The sequence below is a fragment of the Capsicum annuum genome, chromosome 2 (genome assembly GCF_002878395.1).
Source record: "Capsicum annuum cultivar UCD-10X-F1 chromosome 2, UCD10Xv1.1, whole genome shotgun sequence".
Lineage (NCBI taxonomy): Eukaryota > Viridiplantae > Streptophyta > Magnoliopsida > Solanales > Solanaceae > Capsicum > Capsicum annuum.
This window is the reverse complement of record NC_061112.1, coordinates 149,068,286-149,086,717: the sequence shown is the minus strand read 5'-3', so window position 1 is coordinate 149,086,717 and position 18,432 is coordinate 149,068,286. Positions and strand designations below refer to the sequence as shown.

General features: G+C 34.6%; 2 protein-coding genes across 4 annotated transcripts; both read right to left on the bottom strand.

The window, feature by feature from the left end:
- Window positions 1-7,821, bottom strand: LOC107860447 (probable sugar phosphate/phosphate translocator At3g17430). 3 transcript variants are annotated; one of them, XM_047407505.1, is made up of 10 exons: window positions 7,506-7,820; window positions 6,245-6,556; window positions 4,884-4,991; window positions 4,239-4,270; window positions 4,101-4,151; window positions 2,839-2,900; window positions 2,493-2,754; window positions 1,261-1,526; window positions 1,089-1,183; window positions 1-631 (listed from the first exon to the last, which is right to left on the bottom strand). In XM_047407505.1, exons 2-10 carry the CDS (start codon window positions 6,329-6,331, stop codon window positions 449-451), a joined length of 1,146 nt encoding a protein of 381 aa, XP_047263461.1. In that variant the 5' UTR covers window positions 6,332-6,556; window positions 7,506-7,820; the 3' UTR covers window positions 1-448. The 3 variants fall into 3 exon arrangements, with proteins under 3 accessions (XP_047263461.1, XP_016561301.1, XP_047263462.1); XM_016705815.2 differs by having other exon boundaries at window positions 7,513-7,820; XM_047407506.1 differs by lacking the exon at window positions 4,101-4,151 and having other exon boundaries at window positions 7,513-7,821.
- A 3,101-nt stretch (window positions 7,822-10,922) lies between these two features.
- LOC107860446 (ninja-family protein AFP3) lies at window positions 10,923-16,395 on the bottom strand. The gene is made up of 2 exons (XM_016705814.2): window positions 15,364-16,395; window positions 10,923-11,665 (listed from the first exon to the last, which is right to left on the bottom strand). The coding sequence occupies exons 1-2, from the start codon at window positions 15,956-15,958 to the stop codon at window positions 11,283-11,285; spliced, it is 978 nt and encodes a 325-aa protein (XP_016561300.1). The 5' UTR covers window positions 15,959-16,395; the 3' UTR covers window positions 10,923-11,282.
- Between the last annotated feature and the right edge of the window lie 2,037 nt (window positions 16,396-18,432).

Below are 18,432 nucleotides of genomic sequence, written 5' to 3'. Positions count from 1 at the left end.
TTAACAATTAACAGATAAAAGAATTGGATCCCTGAATCAGTTTAAATATTGGAAAACCGTACAAAGAACCTGAAGTAGTGTCAATTCTACACCAGTCCCAGAAAGTTGCCTCAGCTAAAATCTATGATCAAGATTTACTTTGCAAGGCATAATAAAAATTATCTCAACTATGGATGCCCGGCATAAGCATACACCACTCTACTTAAGTGGGCTTGAGAGAGTATCACGTGATCTTTTAAAATCAACATTTCATTGAATATGATGAGCCTAAAACAATATTACAATAAATAACTAGTATCAATGTTAATGGCGCTAGTACTCTGCAAAGAAATGCAATTCTTACCAAAATGGTGGAGGGCGTATGAACAAGACCCCGCTCTAATCAAACTGCTCGATACTGTGATTCTAAAAAATGAACCCAAAACGACATTCAAAGAACTAACGGTTCTCATGCTGAGTAGCTGCTAAGTGGGCTTCGCCCAAGATGAGAGACCCTGCTTGAAGGAATAAAGGGTGCTTCCTCATCCACTATAGAATCCGGTGAACCATTCGTTGTACCCTTTCCTCCACTGTTCTTAGCAATATCGTCTGGAACATACAGATCGGATGACTTCTTCTCCATCTTAAGTTCCTGTCGGAGGCAAAGTGCAGAAAGGAAAATTAAAGGCACTGCTTGCAATAAAATCATCTTTACTAGAAGAAAGTTTTGCATGCAAGCTAAGGATTCCATGATGAACAAAGACATACATAATTATGCAACCGTTCAAGCTCGAATTATGTTAAAAAGAAATTAACTGTTGATCATCTGTTTTAGCGTATTCTCTAGCTCCTGTCTTATCCATTTTACTCTTTATTAGCCAACTCTTTTCTAGACACACGAGAATGATTTTCATAGTTGGAACATGATATTCGAAACCACGGCTCACAAAGGAACAAAAAAAGCATGGATCATATGCTGAGGTTCCTTTTGGAAAAATTGAAAACAAGAAGAAAGTGATGAATAAAGAACAAGAGTACAAACTCAAAAAATGAACAAAGAGACTGCAAATTCTGAAATTGAAACCGGATAGTCAGTCATTAGGTCAGACCTTAGCTATTCGATCAGAAACACCATCTACAGGAAGTTGAACAGCTCGACCATCCTTGATCTTCAAGTAATTATACATCACAACACCGCATAATGCTATACAAAGACAAAAACATTTAGTAAGAAATTTGAACGGAAAAGCTCCCATAAGTAAGAACATATATTAAGCTTACCAATGGCATAGCCTACAATATTAAGAGTTGTTATTGTCGACTCGGGAAAAATAAGAGTTGAAAGGGCAATAAGTATCCAATCTTTCAAGACACCGGCAACTCGGATGGTTACAGCACCGGTTCTACCAATCACTAAGAAAATTGAGAAATTCAGAGCAAGAGCACAAAGTGCATTTGAAAAGAAAATCCAGAAGTTGAATTGAATTTGTGAGACTTCCATCTCAGGCTTCTCCAGAAGATACCACGGGACAAAGAGAAAGACAAAGCTGCACGTTGAAACATGTGATCATAAGTAACCCTAAGAAACAGCAAGGAGGCACTTGCATGACGCTCCAAAACCAAATAAAGACAAACATTTTAAAATACAGGGATCACTCTCATACTTTCTTATTATCAGGTTCAGGTGACATATAGCAGCAATTGCCTCTTTACAGAAAATCTCTTGCTAAGTGAGATAACTTCAGAGAGGAGCTCATACATAGCAGTGTATGTGCCTATCAATGTGCAGAGAACAAATTTTCTGTAAAATAACTAGCAACCAAATACCAATCCCCATAGCATCATTTCTACCTCTTTTGACTTCATCAGACCAGCCCGGATACAGTAATAACTAAAGTTATGCCAGATGCAGGACACATCTAAACACATGACTAAAAGCTAACGGAAATATAAAGTATGGTCACCTGTTTCCAAAAAGGTATAGTTATATATGTCAGAATTCCACAAGAAAGAAATCTGTGATTACACCTTCCAACTTGAGTTATAACACTTAGGACATACTCAAGCAACTTGAAACTAAGGATACAGAAGTGCCTCTTACAAGTTTTAATATCAGCAGTTAACTGAAATGACGAACAATGCCGTCACAGTGTCAATAAAGAATGAGAACTTGTTGATGCTAAAGAACAAAGAGATGAAAAAGTAGCTCCAAGCCCATCCAGGTAGATGTATGACAGGAATCAAAAATATGGAAAAGGTTTACAGTTGTATGTGTTCTTCATTTACTTTTACCCTTTCTCCCAAAAGAGGAATGTGCAATGTAGGAGGTTTGGAATCATTAAAACGCATAGATTTAAATGGAACCTCTTTTTTTTTTTGTAAAGAAAAAAAGAAAAAAAAAAAGAAAAACCTAACAGGAACCATATAGACCTCAACATAGGATCATCTATTCATCTGGCACCACATGAGATCAAATAACTCAACTCGATGAGATAGGATCATCTATTACATACCTGCATGGTGCTATGTAATATAGGCTGGTGATAGGATTGAGAGTTAATCCCTTCTTCTGAAGCAGAACTTGAGTTAAGACCAGCCTAAGAGCCTCAGCAAATATTCCAGTGACCTGATAAACTGTACCAACTATGTTGAAGTGAATTTCTCCATAGGAGGATACCACAACACCGACACTAACCAACAGCATGTTCAAGAATATATCGCATCTTAACTTGTCAGTTCCACAAATAACAGCCATGACAAAGGTGGCAACTGGCACTGCAATTTCAACATAAAGCTATATACAATCAGTACATTTGCAAACAAAGGATACAGAACTAGAAAAGTGTTACCCAGGCATACTTAGAGCTTTGAGCATCTGGATAAAGGCTACAGAAATGAACAGATAAGCTGTGTTTCCAAACCTGCAAGAAAATAACATACGCCTTTTTAAGAAACACAATAATTAGAGCCTCATATCCAAGTGAATAGTGCAACATATAGCCATTCAGCAACTGAAGCAAACGGGAAAACTCTCCCCAAAGAAAATACAAAGTACGTGGAAAACATCAATTGCCCATAACCAAAGAATATTGATTATGAACAAAAGTGTCCACATTTTCTTATCACCCAAAGTCTCATAGCCTTGCTAAATTCCTGCTCCACTTTCCTTCCCAAAGAAATACGAAGTATGTGGAAAACATCAATTGCTCATAATCAAAGAATGTTAATTATGCCCAAAAGTGTCCACATTTTCTTATCACCCAAAGTCTCATAGCTTTACTAAAAAAAAGGATATATGCACGAAATTTTCCACATTTTCTTATAATCCAAAGTCTCATAGCCTTACTAAATTCCTACTCTATTTCCCTGGAAAAGGAGAAAGAATCGAGGAGCGAGGAAAAGAATCGAGGAGCGAGGAAAACCAGTCAATACTTCCGTCTTTTGTTGCAAAACAACTAATTGTACGAGACAATTGTTCAAATAGAGGAAAAGCATTTGGCAATGTACTTAAAACCGATCAATAAAACCACAGAAACAGATGGCATTCATGGTTATGTAAATGCTTAATTTGGCTCAAAAGTCAAGTAGTTCATTGACCTCAAACGTCCAGATTGCTTGGAAAAGTTTAAACACAAATTATCAGATAACAAGAAAAAAGGTCAAGGTGTCCTGCATCATTAGAAATAGGAACAGTAGAGTACATTCTTTTCTTCTTTTTTCCACTATCTAGTTCTGAGTTCCATAAGGATGACTTGCCAGCTGGACACATGTACGATGAGCAAAATTTATGCCAATCTAACACATCTTTCTTTAACATACGGGCAGATAACAATAATAATATGTAAATTTACTCTTTTATGTTAAATTCAGATTTAACGGTATAAATGGTTTTTCTGTTAGTGCATGATAAGTAGGCATTAGATGTTCACAATAGGTTAACGGTCAATTCTCATCTATCACCAACATGCATTCATAACTAATCCATTCATCACAGAGTTCATGCCAAACCATTACTGAACCATGTATTAATTTTATGAGGTTACAGAACACCTTAGAAAAGGCATTTGAACATTCTAACCAAAGGCAAGCAAGACTTTCAGTTCCTCAAAGTAGAATCTCACCAAAGACTTGAAGCAAAGAAAGCACTAATGGGAATCACACACGTCGCATATCTGCAGATTCAGCAATAAATGGTGAAATAATATAACGTACATCATTACATCAAACGGCAATGTGAATGCAAAGGACCAAATTCTTACATTTCAAATGTCATTTTGACAGGAGATACAACCTGCAGAAAATCAACAAGAGAGGAAGGAAATCAGTTGATCCGTAGTCTTACGCATCAAGCCGAATGAAAAATTGTGCACTATATAAATTAATTTCCCCTCCCCAGTAGATGAGAAGTGAGCTATGATCAAAATTTAGTAGCTAAAGACAGCCAAATTCCAAGTTAGATATCTAAACATGAATGAATATACAAATCAATGTATCTGCTGAGAACCAGCCACTAAAAAGAGGAACTCTACAAGTGATTCTTCAGAATCACCGCAGAATTTTTAGAGTTACCCGGTACCTCTTCTGGTGGGAGGTAGAAGGTACCTTGGGGAATTTGTCGAGGTGTGCAGAAGCTGGATAATTAAATAGCAACTGTTTTGCTCAGAAGCAAGCCCAGAGACAAGATTGTATCAAAAGCACAAAAAGCATATAGCATCAAAAGCACAAAAGTAACAAAGGTTTAAGATGCGATGATACTGGTAAAATGAAAATGATGCATAACGACTGAAACAAGAAAGTCGTACTACAACAAGGAATTAATAGATAAGCAAGAAGTTATCATCGAGGAGCTGAGCATGGAATGCTGCAAGAAAGATAACACTGTAATTACAATAACATTACAATACCTTAAAAACACGGATAAGAAGGAAAGCTACTAAGCCCGAAAAGCCCATATGAATCATGGTAAGAGTTATTGGCAACGGGAAATTGAAATATTTTGGTGAAAGTACCCACTGCAAAAATAAGAAACCAGAACAAGAATCATTAGCTCTTTCTAATGGCACTGGCAAGATAAAGAATAAACCTTGAATGATACAGAAAAAAAAAATTAGCAGCAGCATTGTCTTTTTCTGAAAACGACATTGCATAAGTGCAGCCCTGAAATAAAAACACTATACAGCAAAAGAACAGTGAGAGTGAGACAGAGGAAGTTTGTATCCTTTCTCTTCTGCTTCTCCCTTTCCACGCCCTCCTTCTAATCCAGTTACCAAGAAGCTGAAGCTTTAAAATGTTAGTCATTCCTTTCACCCCACAACTTACTCACTAAAGCGAAACATAATTGGACCCAAAACCTAGGAACTGCTAAACGGTAAGTGGAGGGGGGAAGAAAAAAGAGGAGAAAAATGAGAACTTAGAAAGGAGTTAACAGAAGGGTGCTTTCAATTTTAAGATTGATGCTAAGATACGAGGTTTCTACAGTTCTCAAAGTTCACGATGCGACAAGTATCTTTAACAGAAGATAAAGGGGACTGTCTTTTAATTCGGGGAAAATGCTATAATGCCAAAAGGTTAGAAGGAAACCATCCTCTATATTTTAAAGTTAACAACAACTATCGTTTTAGTGTCAAATATTATTTAAGTTAACAACCTCTATTCCTATATGCGAGCTGCACTCCCCATTTAGTCCCTTCATAACCATGATCTTTAGAAGAACGTTTATCTTTCAATACACATAGACCAAACACGTACAACATATTCAATCATCGGCCATAGTTAGATTATTACTCACACTGTAGTCAGTTCCCCACCAAGATATCTCTTCCCATCATGTTGTTTGGTGTGATTGGATGGAACCTAAGAAATTATTTTCCAATTTTTTTTTCAACCTAGACTAATTGTACAAGCTGATTATGGATAGCAAATAGCTTGATAAAAAGTTACCCTACTTACTTCCTGACATCCCCAACCAAGAAGCGAACAACATGGGAATTTAATTTAGTTACTCCTTGGAAGCCAGAGAAAGTAAATCATAACAACTTGCCAATTGTTTTTATACGTGTGATAACAACTTGTCGGTGTTTGTTGTCCCTTTCATACATTGCCTGAACCACAATGTTAATCTTAATTATCCCTCTTAAGTTCTGAACATGTTCTATAGAGCTGAAAATCGAGAATGCGCGAATAAACTAACCATCAAACACGGATCCATAAAAAGGACAAAAGCGAAGCCAAAGAAACTCACAGAATGCTATAGAAAACGATATACCTTGTTGTACAAAATAACTCCTGAGGATAGCAGTATATACACAAGGAGATATATATACGTCAACACAAGTTGCTTGTTGATTGTCATCTTTTTTTCTATGCCACTTTGCGATTTGCTAGCAGGCCTCCGCAACCTAACTAAAATTCTAACAGATGCCCTCCAATCCAAAAATCAAGTAACGCAAGTCTGCAATTTTTTTGCGGATAAGAGGTACACCTTCAATTCGACTGTTGTTTATTCATCGAAAGATGATGTATGATGAGCCAATTCTGTTTCTGAATATGTTGTTGTCATAACAGGGATTGATAAAATCTGAAAATATATGATAACGTGAGAGAACTTTTCATTTTGAGAAAACAATAAGAACAATCTCATCAGATACAGCAGGAATAACACTTTCAACGGAAGCGGATGATAAACTCACTTCGTGATAAGAGTAATCAAGTAGGCAGAGAAAAGAAACACAATCATTGCAGATACAGATAGCAAAAGCAACCATTATACTATATGGTCTTGTTTGCGTGCCCACGGTCATTCAATGGTTAGATATCAATAAACAGAAGGTCAGATGCAAAATGAATAATGTCATCTGGTCAGTCCATAAACGCGCAAAATCTGGTGCTCTAGAGATTTAGAGACGAGTTAATGGCTTAGAGGCTAGCAAATGTTTAAGAAGGGCTGAGTCAGTTAGTACGCACTTAGCAGCTTGAGTAAAATAGTCACATACATAATACTGTCTTTTAGAACCTCAATAACTGATAGATGCAGTAACTCTCCAGCATGCTGCACATCAACATGAAATGTAGAAATTTACAAATAAAGATTGGTCGCTACATCAGCTGAAATTAGCAGTCTCCGTTTATGAACCATCAGCATTTTTCCAATGTTGAACAGTGATTAAAATCCACACAGGTAATCATATAGTACGTAAATTCTCAAAAAAAAAAGAAGAAAAAAAAAAAAAAGGCAACCTATGGCGCTTAATTAGAATTACTGTACGGGACTAAAGAAAAAGCATATGAACCACAAACGAAGAAAACATGTGAGTCACGCCAAAACCTACAAATTCAAAAAGAAGAAAAAAATGCTACTCCTACAAGTACAAATAACAATAATGCAGGCACTTGAGAAAAAAAAAAAAAAAAAGAAGAAGAAGAAAAATGAGAAATCATAAATTAAGTGAGAAGTAAAGAGAGAAAAGTGAATCAGGTTGAATGCGAAAAGCAGTGAAGTGAAAGAAATAAAGAATACAAGTGTTCACTTCTTACGAATATAACAAGCTCCAGAGCGACGAAGACAGATCTAAAGAGACGGCGAGATGAGATCAATGCTCGCTCGCTCGATCTGGAATGTTTGATTTGACAATCCTTTGCCCTAATAAATGCAATCCCAAAATTGTGACCTGACAATTTTTTTAGCCACCTTAACGTACTTCGTTGAAGAAGATCAAGCAAAGGGTTTAAGTGAGCGAGTGAAGCAAGTATATAGCAGAAGAAGCAAGTAAAGATGCAGACTTTGTCCCAAACGTAAGAGGAGGTGTTGTGTGTTGTGTGTTGTGGTGTGGTCATGACAACAATTTATTTACTTATGTACTACTACGTTCAATTTCCATGTCCTAATTTAAACCAAAAAAAAATCTTAGAAATGAAAATTAGAGGTTTTCATTTTAATTGTCACCTAGCATCATTTTTTAAGGTCAAATTATATGTATGTTGACTATTATATTAAGATACAGGTTAAATTCATCGATAGAACCTTAAAGTTGTTTCAAAAATTCGCATAGGCCCCTAAACTAAGGTATATCTATCAGGCCCTTCAAGTGCTAAAATTGGTACCTATCAGCACAAAATGCTAAGTTTGCAATACGTGAACAGTAAATTAACAGGTACAAAGGCTTATACCTATTATATTACTCCTTGCGTTTCATAATAAATGAGTTGTTGGATTTTGACACATATATTAAGGAAAAGATATTAAAGATATAAATTTAACAGAACTTTTTATTTTTATCCTAAAAAAAAAATTGACCTTGTAATATATTTTCAAAAGTTAATTGATTGTCAAATCATAAGGAAAAATTTGAAAAAAAAATTCAATGATTCACTTATTTTGAAACACCAATAAATACTCCAATAATTCACTTATTCCAAAACGAAGGGAGTATACAATAGGTACAATATGAGAAAGATTATAGTTTATAGTAGTATGTTTTCTATAGCTTTAAATACTTTAATTTATTATTTAAAGCATTAAATTATTATAATTTCATTTAACATTAAAAATTAATTAAAGGAAAACGTGACAAGTAAAGGTAATTGGAGGGACTATTAGTCAAAGTCTACACCAGGCCTAATACCAATAAGTACTACTTATATAATACACATAGTTTACAGCGCTGCGTGATCAACTACGATGCCTTAATATTAAACCAAGCTAATGAATTTTTAATTTCTATTTTATTTGGTTCAAATTTGTTTCATTTTCAACATTAGAAAATTAAACAAATCACAAATGAAGAGGTTTTTATATTTTTTTTTACCCAAGTGAATCTTTAGATAAATAAAAAACGAGTTAATAGCAATCATTTCTAATATTGTAAGAGTATACATCTACACATTTCAATAACACTAATCGAATGAATACGTTGATACTTTTAAAGAATTGACATTCATCTTCATCTAAAATTATTTACGATTACGATTGTTCTATAGAACTTACATTTCATATTTTGTTGGTACCTTCCTATGCCAAAACAACCACATACCATTAGTGCTGCTCCATTTCAGTAATCACGTTACTGTTCTACATTTTCCATTAATTATGTCATTCTTCTCCCTTTAATCTTTCCTATGTAGTCAACTTTATTAGGTAAAATTGTCAGAAATTAGCAAATTACCAATTCCAACCAAGGTAACAACCACTAGCTACTAGAGTACATTTTCTTGTAACAACGTTTATCCCTGTGAGGAAGCAAAATCAGATAGGGTAGCTCTAATGTCAATTCCATTAATAGTTTGCAAGATTTGTAGACCACAAGCATGGGCAAAACACCAATTTTTGGCATTTAGATCAGATAAACTAAAAAAAACACATATATTGTAAACATAAATCACACACGTCAGAACCTATCAAAAGCAATAATCACATGCAGACGGTTGAGAATATCTACTTTCGGTAATTTTATTAAATTTGTTGACATTTTTCTTTATACATGAATCTTTTTCTACAAATAGATCTAACTCTATTCACGTCACTTCTTTAGTTTGTTTAATAGTACTTTATATTGTTTGTTCCCTTTCAACTACATACGTGTCTTAAGTTTTAAGTCTTATGAAATACTAGTATCTTAGTAACACAAAAGTATCAGACAGTTTTTGAATTGTTTCCCGAATTTTTGGAAAAAGTTTTTGTCTGATCTGGCATTTAGCGTGAAACTATAAGATCCTTTGATAGCATGTTAAGAGTTATGCGAATATTCCTAATACAAAAATTAATTACGCTAAATCTAGTTATTCAATAATATATATTTCCTCATAACTCAAATTGATCGTAATAAGTAACGAACGTCATATTTAGTGTACTGTGACAAAATTTATGATACTAGTTATGCTAATTTTAATATATGAATATTCACTTTTTAACTAGAAACCAAACAACCCTGGACTGTTTCTACACAAATATGTTTCAATCCGTTATGAAACGATTTGTTTCTTCTTCTTTTTTTAATCTCCGACTGTAGAGCCAAATCTAAGAAAAAACAGAAGTAAAATTCAACTCACTATGTTTTTTTCCAATCCATTTGTTCTCTCACTTTGCAGCAACTGTACATATTTGATTTTTATTTTTTCCTGGTACTACACATTTCAGGTTGGGACAATTCATGTAGATATTTATCTGACAGCTACTGTGTAACACACTAGTAGGTGTACCTACCACAATAATGTGACTGAGCAAATAAAAAGGAAGTCCACCGAGTGTTAATGAGCCCTGTACTTTTACATCGTGTTAAAGGCCAGAAGACGAATTCTTTATATATATTTCGACGTAGCAAGAACGCATACCATTTTCTTCTATACGTTAATCTCGAAGATTACGAATCAAATACACAATACACGTATAATGTAACTAGGCATATTGTCTGTTGACCGAAAAAAAAATTAGGCATACTGTAGCACTCCCAAGCACAATTACCCAAAGGATATAAACCACATTGATTCCCACAAAATGTTAGCTAAAAGATTAGACTAAATTAGACATATTTTAAACATGAAACCTCTGATTTAGACTGAAGTGAGACCCTTTTGTTTTAAGTAGAAAACGAGAGACCTCTGATCTAGATGGAAAAATCACAAGCCCCTCACTTACAGCACCGCTTAGCAACAAAACAAAGCATACTCGGTCAATTTTTACGCCTTCTGGGAACAAACCCCCAACTTCACTCTTGCCTCTTGATTTGTTTTTCCATAAAGGTTAAATGAATATTTTTAAACTAACATTCAAAAAGAGTACACGAGTGTCATTAGTACATATACTACTTACGAATATGTTAACGTTAGAAACATACGCAGTCATAAAAGAGAGAAGCAATACGAAAATTTCAGGTAATTTAACTCAAAACACCATGAAACTGCACCAATTTAGAGCAGAAGCTGGGCGAGCTTGTAAGATTCCACTGCTATTACCTCTGCAAAAGCCACATTTTGTGTTGGAAATTATTGATGCCTCCGAATGAGACCAGATTCAACCGCGCGCACTGTACAGTCTTCACAGTCTTTCGCATATGTACATTACGGACTTCCAAAATAACAAATAACTAAAAAGATTGATGCCAACGGGAATTGTCAATTTTCCCCCCGCAGAAAAAGGATAAACTTGCCAATTGACTACTCAATATCCCGCAAAAAACTACTAGCTACTGAAAAATAAAAGAACCTTGGTCCAAGTTACAAAAGAAGATGAACGATGATAGTAAAGCTAAATTCTTGAAGCTTTACCCCCTTTTGCGTAGCGCGATTGTAGAATCCCACTGGCATCATCTCTACATAGTTGAAGGATTGACGACGATATGCCTCAATGGGTTCACAACATCACCGCCACCAGCGTGCTTCACAAACTCAGCTGGGGTGAGAAAGTTACCATGACAAACACACATTATTTTCACTTCCTCTCCCTTCCGGTATCTATACAGGAACCCTTCAATCTTTCTACCATTTGGCCCGTCGCCCATTGTAGAAACACAAGGCATGTTGAGCATGTAGTCTTTGAACATTTCTTTTGCTTCCATGTTAGCACTTCCATTACATGTGCTAGGTGATCTTTCACTGGTGGTTTCAGGTAGTCTAGCTACCTGTTTCCGTTCACGCTCTTGCACTGAAGGCTTGAAGCTAGTCGGAGTATTTGTTCCAGTACTGTCACCTGCCCCTGAAATAGAGTTAGATGGAAAACAGGGTTAAGTCCTTTCCTTCTAGAATCATTAGTAAGAGAGAAACAGGACGACGATCCACAACCACATACAAGGACAGACACGGAAATCAAAGCTTACTTCAAATCTCAACAGCTCTAAAAACATCGTGATACAGAGATCCAAGGATCATGCTAGAGCATCCAAAACAGGAATGCTCACTACAATTGGTTGCTAATTAGAGTTGGAAAGCAGTGTTGGAGGGATCAAATTCTACTAGAACCTAGTTGATATAGCTCCACTCGAAGGATCATATGAGGACATGTAGGCAATATAGTTTCAATGTAAGTGGTAGGCTGTTTTGAGTTGGAACATATTGTGTCGCAGAAGGCGTCTAGTTCTCTATGATATAGCCAATAAAACTCCTCTCATAGACGATGGACCAGGCAAATCATAGGCAATGTGTGGTTGTTTTGCACTGGCCCATAAGATTGTTCAAGTAGAGACAGAATTCTACTAGAACATAAACAATAGAATTTCCCTCGAAGCAACATTTGGCCATCCCAAATAAAGTACAAGGACCAGGCAAATCATAGGCCAAAAAACTCCTCCGCAAGTGTGGTCGTTGCTTTGAATTGGAGCATGTAGCAGTGAAGAAGAGAGAAAATTCTACTGAAACATACTAGGAAATAAAACTCCCCTCAAAAGATATTTTGTCATCCCAAACGAAGTACGGTCAAATTCTACTACTGTAACAGGCAACTGCAGTAATAGATGCAGGATTTTAAGCTTGTAGGTGCTCATTTGTTTAAAATGAAGTTGCTCTGGGTCACTTGTTATAGGTGCACAATTATTAACAAGGTTACTAAAAAATGAACGAAAAATTGAGTAGAGGTGCCAATTTTAAGATTAGTGTTAATGACACTAATTTTAAAATCCTCAAGTTTTATTATTTACACAAAGATCCCGACACCATCACCACCGCTCCTTCTCCACACCCTTTTTGTTGCCGCCCGCCTCCGCCACCTCCTCTTTCTCCATTATCACTATCAATATCATTGTCACCTCTTCCAGATTCACCATTATTTCCTCCTCCTACATAACTATCATCTATTTTTCTTCTTTCTCCTCTATTACTATCCCTATCAACACTACAACAAATATCATCTTCTCATTCGGCGTCACCACCAGCACCACCACCTCCATTTTTACCATATATATCACTTTTTTCGTGGGCTCCTTCTCCAATTAAATCTTTTTTCAGAAATTAAGCAAGTATCAATCAAAGTTGCTGCAGCAACAGTCAATAATTGTTGCAGCAACTTCGATAATTATTGTAACACAACAACTAATAGTAGTTGTTGCAGCAATTACCGTAGTTGCTGAAGCAACTCTCGTAGTTGCTAAATTTGCTAAATTATTTCTTCATTCATTTTTAAAAGAAATCAAAAAATTTCTTTTCAAACTTTTTAATTTTTTAAAAAAAAATAGTCAGAGGCGGATTCAGGATTTTAAGTTTGTGGGTTTTCAATAAAATAAAAAAAAATGGTTGTTCCAAGGGGATTCGAACTGGAGTATAGCATGTGAGTCATTTCTTCAAGCCCTTTTTGAACCAATAAGCCAACTTTGTTTATGGGTTCCTCATTTATAATTCTTATATATTTAATATATTTTTAATATAATTACAAGGTATACGAAAATGTTGGGGGTTCCCGGAAACCCGCATTCGTAGTGCTACATCCGCCCCTGAAAATAGTTCAAGAAAATTAAAAAAGGAGGAACGAAATGAAAAGAGAAAAAAAAGAAGATGGAAGAAGAGGAAAATCTATAGAGAGAAAAATAGAGGAAGAAGAAGAAGATGAGGAAAAGAAAAAAAAGAAGATGGGGAGAAAGAAAAGAAGAGGAGGAAAGATTGAAAGATAAGAAGAGGGAAACTCTAAAATTTGAAATTTGGAGTCGGAAGACTTTTTTAAAAATTTTAAAAATTAAACTTTACATCCTAATTAACTTATTCACAATTTAAATAAAGTTTTGACTTTAACTGGTCAAAGTTGCCTCCATTTTTTATTTAAAGACCTTTTTATCATCTGCCACTTAATTTTCTCTACTATCATCCTATATAAAAAAAAAAACTTTTAAACAACTTCCTGCTAAAAAAATTAGCCTGAAGAATTTCTTAGCCAAATTGCCCAATTTCTCAAGCAAAAAAAAGAGGGAAGCAATTGCTAGCTGGTTCTTTTTCTCTTTCTGTAACAAATTACATGTACGTAAAAGCAAATTTGTAACTAAACATAAAAGTACAAACAAAGAAAAAAAGAGGAGGAATTGTAAACAAGAAACAAGAAAGACGAACAAGAATCACTAAAATTTAGGGAAGAATTTGTATTGAGTTTAAAAAAATGAAAACATTTGACTTCATGTTAAAAGAAACGACTTTACTAAAAGAGCATCTGCGTCATCTGAATATCGGACTCAGAACGCCAAAGACACACACTCAACTCAACCTCCTAACCAAAGTGCACAGATAAAATCATATTTTGAGAAGATTCTATATAAATATACAAAACTTTAAGTTCGGATTAACGAGTGCTCTAGCACTTGATAATCTGCAGCTGAGTCCGACCTTGGAAACAAGTGATACAGCCAAATATCAATAGTATGTTGCCGCATATCAAAATACACCCTTGGTCGAATGAGCAGGTCGGATCAGTCAAAAGGAATATTAAAAATTAAAAATTACGAGGTGGAACAAGGGAAAGCAGCAGCCAATTTCGGGAACACCAGCAACATCAATGACGGGGTGAATTCAGGAAAACGACAGGAAAGTTCCAAATGGATTCGATCTACAGGGAGTTGTCTTAGTTCTTTGGCAATTAACCATTTGTCCATCTCACTTCTTATAAAATAGAAATCTAAATTATGAAAATTCTGTTGCTCCATGCACAATTTTCAAGCACATCTGGATTTATCGATTATGGTATGGCCGGAATTCTACTCATGGCAACAAAACAAGCCAGTCGTTGAATAATCATTACAGATGGCCCAGCGCATAGACCAGATGTTAAAGAAAAAGATTCTTCTTTGAAGATCTATATTCACAAGCTCACCTGATTGAGAGTAATCTTTATCCTAGTTCATTTCTTCTCATAAGTCATAAAGCAAATTTGCATATGCGCACTGTCTACCAATTTTCCATATTCAACATCCCAACTTAAAAGTGGAAGAATACGCAACACTATTCTTGTCACTCTGCATATTACATAGGAGCTAATGAGGCGCATCTGTGCTATGCCATAACTCAATGATGCTCACCGGTAGGAAGATCCAGTAACAACCAGGCCGTAATGATGCTCTTTTATGTCATAACTCAATCAGAAATTCTAGACATAAGGTCTACCAAGCCACATCAATTTATGAAAAATTGCATTAGAATGCCTAATTCCTTCACTGGATCTACAATTGTTCAACTCAAACAACCTAAAATATTCGTCTTCTCAGCCCTTAAAAAGTTTCAAGTATCCACGTGCTAGTGGTCCAAGACACAGTAATGAAAAACACTGTTAACAGCATGGTAATGACAAACATCTTGTCAAAGATCATCCAATGGCAAATTCAGGGCAAAATAAGACCTTTCACGACTATAAATTCGAGAATTCTATGTCCAAAAAGATTCAGTATTTAATTGGGAATAAATAAAATTAAGAGAAAGTGATGATACCTTGAATAGGTTGACTCCCAAAATCAGAAATTCCTGAAGAACCACTCCCCTGAGAACCCATGGACCCCTGTGACAACGGCAACGAATTCCCATTATTCACAACTTGACCGTGACCATCACTGTAAACATTTCCATTTTCTTCAGGACTTTCATCCAAATCAACCTTATCCTTAACTCTAACATTCTGTAATTTCTCCATTCTCTTCCTTTTCGCCTCCAAACGTCTCAACGATTGCAACTCCTTCCTCTTTCTGCACTCCTCTCCAGCTTCAACGGGCAACGAGCATGTCCTCGCAATAGCCGGCGCCGCGTATGAACCGGCCGGGAATGAACAACCATTCCTCTCATCCCCGCCGGGGAATGCAAAGTTTGCTATTGAAGAAGAACGTTTTAGTCTGTTACCCTTTTGTGGGTCCACACCAAATCTACCGTTCAATGATAGCCCCAAACTCAGCTCTATACCATCCTCCTCCTCCTTGAATTTCCCTTGTGAGTTGTTTCCTCCGTTCATGAATTTATTCAACAGATCTCCTGAAAAAAGATTCATCTGCATTGAAATACTCCTCTTTTCTCTGTTTTCTTCAGCTTCAGCCATTAAATAAACAGGGAAAACAACAACCAAATACCCTCAAATTGAAGCAAAATTCTGAAGCTTTAAACAACTTCTTTATTATTATAAAGAAGGCAAATAAAAAAAATTGTGTAAACGTTAGAGAATGTAGTTATCGGGGTTCCATAATTTGCCTGAAACAGAGCTAACTTGGGCCAACATAAATAAATATGGGCACCAAGAAAGAAGAAAAGAAATAGAATAGAAAAAGAGACGACGAGAAACAAGTTGATGAAACACCACGACTTTAGTATTGATGATATTTAGGCATGGATTGACGAAAAGACCCTCAACGATGAAACGTAAAAGGCAGCAGAAATCGACACGTGGTAGGCACGAAGAGTCTCTCTTTTGTCCACGTGGTTTAGACAACCTGGTTTAAAGGGACGTCGCCACTCGCCACCATTCCCTTAATAGGTGTGTTTCTTCATTAACTGCAAAAAACTGGAATTTTATAAGGGTAAACCAAGCTGATGGACACGTGTCGGTTATTCAGACGTATGGATATGGGCTGTTGTGACACGTGGCGGAGAAAATCTTGGAGTCGTAAATGCCGTGACGGTCTCCATCTAGAGCTTTTTTTCTTTTGTGGTCACGCAAACAGTCGTAGGGATTAATGTACTCCCTTGTTCCTCCATTTTTTACTTTAGCACATTTTAATTGTAAATATAATTATTTTATTATGTTATTTTTATTAATTAATATTTATTATTGTTTTAAAATTAATTTAAAAATAAATAATTAACAAAATTTTAAAAACTATTTTATTTTAATACCACAAATATAATACATTAAAACTTAATTAAAAAAATTAGTGACAATTAATTCTTAATAGAGGGAGTAAATACTTTTGCCATCTCGTTTTAATGCGTATCTTTTTCATTTTTTTCGCTTTCAATAAAAATATTATTTTTTACATTAAAAATAATTTAATTTAATTTTATATTATTTAAAAAAAATAATTATTTTTAATTACTTATCTTGTTTATAAATATTTTCTTAGAAAAAAATTGAATACTATTTTTATCTTTGTCGTTTTCTTTCAATACATCTTTCATCATTGGTTCAGTAAACTAAACCGTTTGGTATGAGTAATTTTTTATTTTTTTCCAGAAAATTATTTTATTGATCATGAAAATTTCAAATATAATTTGAAATTATATTTTGAATAATTGAAAATAAGGAAAATTTGTTTTCATTTTTTTTATTTCTACTTCTTTCATAAATTTTAAAAATAATTTTAATTTATATTTATGATGAAATACAACTCTAACTCTAATTTTAATTTTAATTCTATTTTCAATTTCAAAAAATTATATTTTAATGATCAAACACAGAGTTTAAATTTTAATTCAACCAAATAAAAAATCGTTATACTAACTATTTATTATTGGGAGTCTTAAATTAGTATGAATCAAACAAAATGGGTGTGCTTATAATTAGACAATGTAGTGCTTGGCCGTTGTGAGAACGTGGTAGCGGGGGCCAATTTATTTGACACGTGGCGGATGAGTGTTGACGTATGGGGTACCTTTATGTGACTGGCTGGCTGGCTGGCTGGCTGGCTTCAAAACCATTTTATGGGGAAGCAGGTATTGACGTGTATCATTGTCATACATGCCTCATTTTGTCGACACGTTTCATTTTTGGCAATCTTGTATTTTATGCTCTAACTTGAGCCTTGGTTGGTTATTAACGCCAACTTTTCCTCTCTTTCATTTTTCCTTTATTACAACTCTTGCTTTTTTTTACTCATTTCATTTTAATTTATTTGATAGTATTTCTTTATTGGAATAAAACGTATTTTTTAGGGTGTGTTTCGTATGATGGAAAATATTTTTCATCAAAAATATTTTCCAAAAAAATAAGTTGGATTTTTACTTATTTTTTCATGTTTTATTGGTGAATGAAAAAATATTTTATGGTGTTAGGTTGGTGAATAAAAAATATTTTTAAAAAAATATTACTAACAGTCAACTAGTATATCAGTGTCTCTAGCAACTCAATAATTTATAAGAACTAATTTAAGCATATCAAATAATATTAATATCAAATACCAAAATGTTACAATCACTAAATTTAAGAAACTATTAATTAGCAAATATATGAGACATTTTTCAATATTTTGTCAGGACAATCTCAAGATACTACAAGCAATAAATATATAACGGAACAACAAGCTTATTCAATCTTGTGAAACAAGTTACATTGATGACAAAATGAAATATGCAATTAGTAAAAGTAACATGAAAATAACAATATATTCAACGAATACTGAAAAGGGAAAAAAATCGGATTTTACTATTTTTTATTTCAAGTAATGAAAAATTGAAACAAAACACCAAAAAGATATTTTCGAGTAATGTAAATTTTTGAGAAATGTGAATTTCTTTAGTTATGTGAATATGAGTGTTGTTGGGGTGGGGGAGAGGGGTGAATTTGCGGGCATAAGTCATATT